Raw genomic sequence first — 3,741 nt, forward strand, 5'->3', positions numbered from 1 at the left:
AATAAACAATGCATAAGTTTTAAGTTGTGCAACGTCCTGAGCATGATGAAGTCTCAGGTAATCCACTCCATTCTGCCCGGGGCGTAAATCATCCCTGTGCCCAGTCTGTGGTGTGTATATGCTCTCTGCCTGTTAGTCGTTTAGTAGCCAGTTGTCTCTGTTATCAGATTGACTGTCAAGGTATCACAGTGCTTGTGTTCAAGTAACCCTTATGTTACTTAATAATGTCCCCAAAGCACAAGAGTAGTAGTGCTGGTAATTGGGATGTGCCAAAGAGGAGCCATAAAGTGCTTCCTTTAAGTGAGAAGGTGGAAGTTCTCCACTTAACAAGACAGTATATCATCTCACATTATCATAAGAAGAAGAAGGGTGAGTATAGTATAATACGATATTTTGAGAGAAAGAGGCCATATCACATAACTTTTCTTACACTATAGTATTATTTTATTATTATTTACCGTTATTAATCTTGTACTGTGCCTAATTTATAAATTAAACTTTATCATAGGTATGTGTGTATAGGAGAAAACATAGTACAGGTTGGGGCCAAAATAGGTTTACAGTTGTTTGTATGGAAATTAATACAATAATTAATATATAATAAGACAAGAACAAACCATTTTGCATACTGTCAACTGTAAACCTACTTTTGCCCCATCTATATATAAAGCATTCAGGACTATCCACCGTTTCAGGTATCCATTGGGGTCTTGGAACATATCCCCCTTGGATAGGAGGAACTTCTATATGTGATTCATTTTTTGACTAAGACTTTATGTTTTCGTCAGTTCATGGAGCTGTAACAAAAACACCATAGACTGCATGGCTTAAACCACAAACATTTGTTTCTCAAAATTCTGGAAGCTGGGAAGTCCAAAATCAAGGCACTGGCAGATCTGGTATCTATTGAGGGCCTGCTTCTTGGTTTGTAGATTTCTGCCTTCTTACTGTATCCTCATATGGCAGAGCAAGAGCAAGAGAGGTGTCTGGTCTCATCAGTCTCATTAGGGGAGCTTCACTCCCCTGAGCTACCCAAAAGCACCACCTCCATCTACCATCACTTTGGGGGTTAGGAACACAACACATGAATTTGGGGAGGATACAAACATTCAACCTATAGCGCCTTACCATTTATTATTTACTTTAGTTTTCTCAAGAACCTTATCCACTCAAAAGCCACATACCAATTGGAAATGATACCAGGCAGGCTGCGAGGCTCTGAGGACATAGGGGTGAACAAGACGAATCTGGCCCTTACAGTCAGAGAGTAAATTTCCCTTATTACGTAGATGTAATAATCCCCATTACAAACGCTTACCTGGATTAAAAAAATGGCTACGTCAAAGGAGCACTCTCGTCCCCTGAGGCCAAGAGACTGAGGGGAGCCTTTTGTGACTACATTTCGTGCCCCTGCTACTGGGAGTGGGGGTCTTCCCACACCGTGAGCCTGCTACCCTCCAGCCCCCTCGCCACCACTAAAAGAAACAATCCAGGGGCTTTTAACAAAAATGTACTCTTGCCTCATTCAGAACTCTCAGCTGTGTAATCCTTGCCCTCTGACCTCAGAACTAGTTGTTGGGATTTGGTCTTTCTGAGGTTGGAACCTCAGCTTTTCCTGTATTTTCTGGCTGAAATTACTCCTCTATTCATGGTTCTCAGCTTTCGGTCTTGCCTGAGGCCTGTTCCCTATTCCTTCTCAGCTGTGCAGAAGAATACCCGCATTTGGCCAATGCTGTCTCCCTCCCTGCAAAGGGGCTGTTTGGATCTTGGGCTCCATCCCTGCCAAGTCTGAGGCTCTCGCACAGGAATTCCTCAGTCCTCCATGACCCCTCCTTGCCATGCTGTGGAATCATTGTCCCATGGAAACAAGGTATCTACATGCCTGGCTAGTTCTTTAAACCACATTCAATTTATAATCTAACAAAACCTATCCTTTGAAAGGTGTGGCTGGCAAGAAAGAAGTGAATGGGGCTTGACCAGTGGGACATCTAGAAGGACAAACTTGATTTATTTTATTTTTTTTTTTTTCAGAAAATAGATGATTTATTTATTTGTACTTAAACTTATAAACAAACCAACCAGCCAAACTTGTATTATCATGACACAGCAAAACAAAAAATATCTTTTACAAATACTTGAGTAGTAAACAAATTAGGGGTTGTCCTAAAACAGCAGAAGGGACAGAGGAAATCAGTGAAACATATTATCGTTCAACCATTCACCTGAATTGAGGTTTTTAATGAGCCTCCCAATCCCAAAAAACACGAATAATCTTTTTATCACTTGTCTTTGTACTTTTACTTTCTATTCTTGAGGTTGAGATTCTAGATCCTAGAGTAATCCAAAATAGTATTATATCTAATTATCTATAGACACAGACATCTTGTATATGTCGATAGCAGCAAGGCTACAGAAATCTCTGATTAGATTCATCATACCTCAGCCCTACTCCTCCAAATGGGCATAAAAAGAATGAGAAGCAGCATATCAAGGTAGAGATACATAGAAAAATCTTAGGAGGAAAAAAAAAAAATCCTTGGATACAACTACTGCCCAAATTGAGATTGAATACACCCATGGTCACACTGAATGTTCATGGCTATATATTTGTGGAGTCGGGAGTCATGGAGTAATCTTGGAATAAATCCATGGTTTGCTGGGTACTGTAATACTTAGGGGTCTGCAGTATTGCCTCATAGCTTTCCCCAGCAGTTTCCAAGGTGGCCTCTAAATCACTGATGGGAGTTTGCTGGAACTGGATCTGGGACTGCAGAGATTCCTCTCCATAACTATAGAACTGATTGTTCCAGCCCTGGTTGTTCCAAGCCTGGTTATTCCAGGCTTGGGGGCACCAGGTCTGACTATTCCAGGAATGGTAGTTCCAAGATGGACTGCTCCAGGAATGGTTGCTGCAAGATATGTTACTGCAGGTCTGATTGCTCCACATTGAAAGGTTTCCAGAAGCATTCACCATACATCCCTGGTGATGATAAGAAGAGAGGCCCAGGTACTCTGTAGTTGCTGAGCTCGTCTGAGTTACACGGTTGCTATTTTTTGGCCAGCTGTATTTCTGCCACCTCTTACATTTCATTCTCTGGTTCTGGAACCAGGTCTTAATCTGTTTGTAGCTAAGGTTCAGGATGTTGGAAAGTTCTTGCATCTGCTGGAGGCTGAGATATTTCTGTCTCTGAAATCGCTCATTGAGTACACAGAGCTGGGTCTGTGAGAAGACAGTTCTGACCTTCTGTTTCTTGACCTGGCCTTTCTCCTCGTTCCCTGTACTGTTCTCTACAGAAGTGGGCAGTATGACGTTGGGACTAGTGGAAGAATCAGGGCTGTTCTGAATAAGCAGGTCCATGGAGGAAGGAAGAGGAGAGACAGTCACTGTGTGGAGTGTCTCAGCAGATGACATTTGCAAGGATGCATAGTTTTCTTCAGGCTCATACATCTCAGGCACTGGTGAAGGTTCCCTAGAATTAGATGCTTTGGGGCAGGGCAGGCTTTGGGGAGAAGCTGAATCCACACTCATGTTGCTGAGTTGAAGGAGAGAGAAAAAAAAAAAAACAAAGAGCTAGATGGTAAGACAGAAGAGCTTAGAGAAATATGAAGATCTCCAGATGTAAAAGTATCAAAAAGACAGGATGAACTGAGTCACCTTTGCAGTACCACGCACCAACCCGACAAACTTGATTTAGGAGATAGCAGGAGCACAATGGAAGGAGAAATGCTGGTGATTAGAGA

General features: G+C 42.1%; 1 protein-coding gene across 1 annotated transcript; it reads right to left on the minus strand.

Moving 5' to 3' along the window:
* Positions 1-2,599: 2,599 nt before the first annotated feature.
* On the minus strand, positions 2,600-3,529 carry LOC150022575 (homeobox protein NANOG-like). Its single transcript, XM_090268707.1, has one exon. It carries the CDS (start codon positions 3,527-3,529, stop codon positions 2,600-2,602), a length of 930 nt encoding a protein of 309 aa, XP_090124833.1.
* Positions 3,530-3,741: the final 212 nt, after the last annotated feature.

The sequence above is a fragment of the Furipterus horrens genome, unplaced genomic scaffold (assembly GCF_987537825.1).
Source record: "Furipterus horrens unplaced genomic scaffold, mFurHor1.1.pri manual_scaffold_1, whole genome shotgun sequence".
In the NCBI taxonomy this organism is placed as follows: domain Eukaryota; kingdom Metazoa; phylum Chordata; class Mammalia; order Chiroptera; family Furipteridae; genus Furipterus; species Furipterus horrens.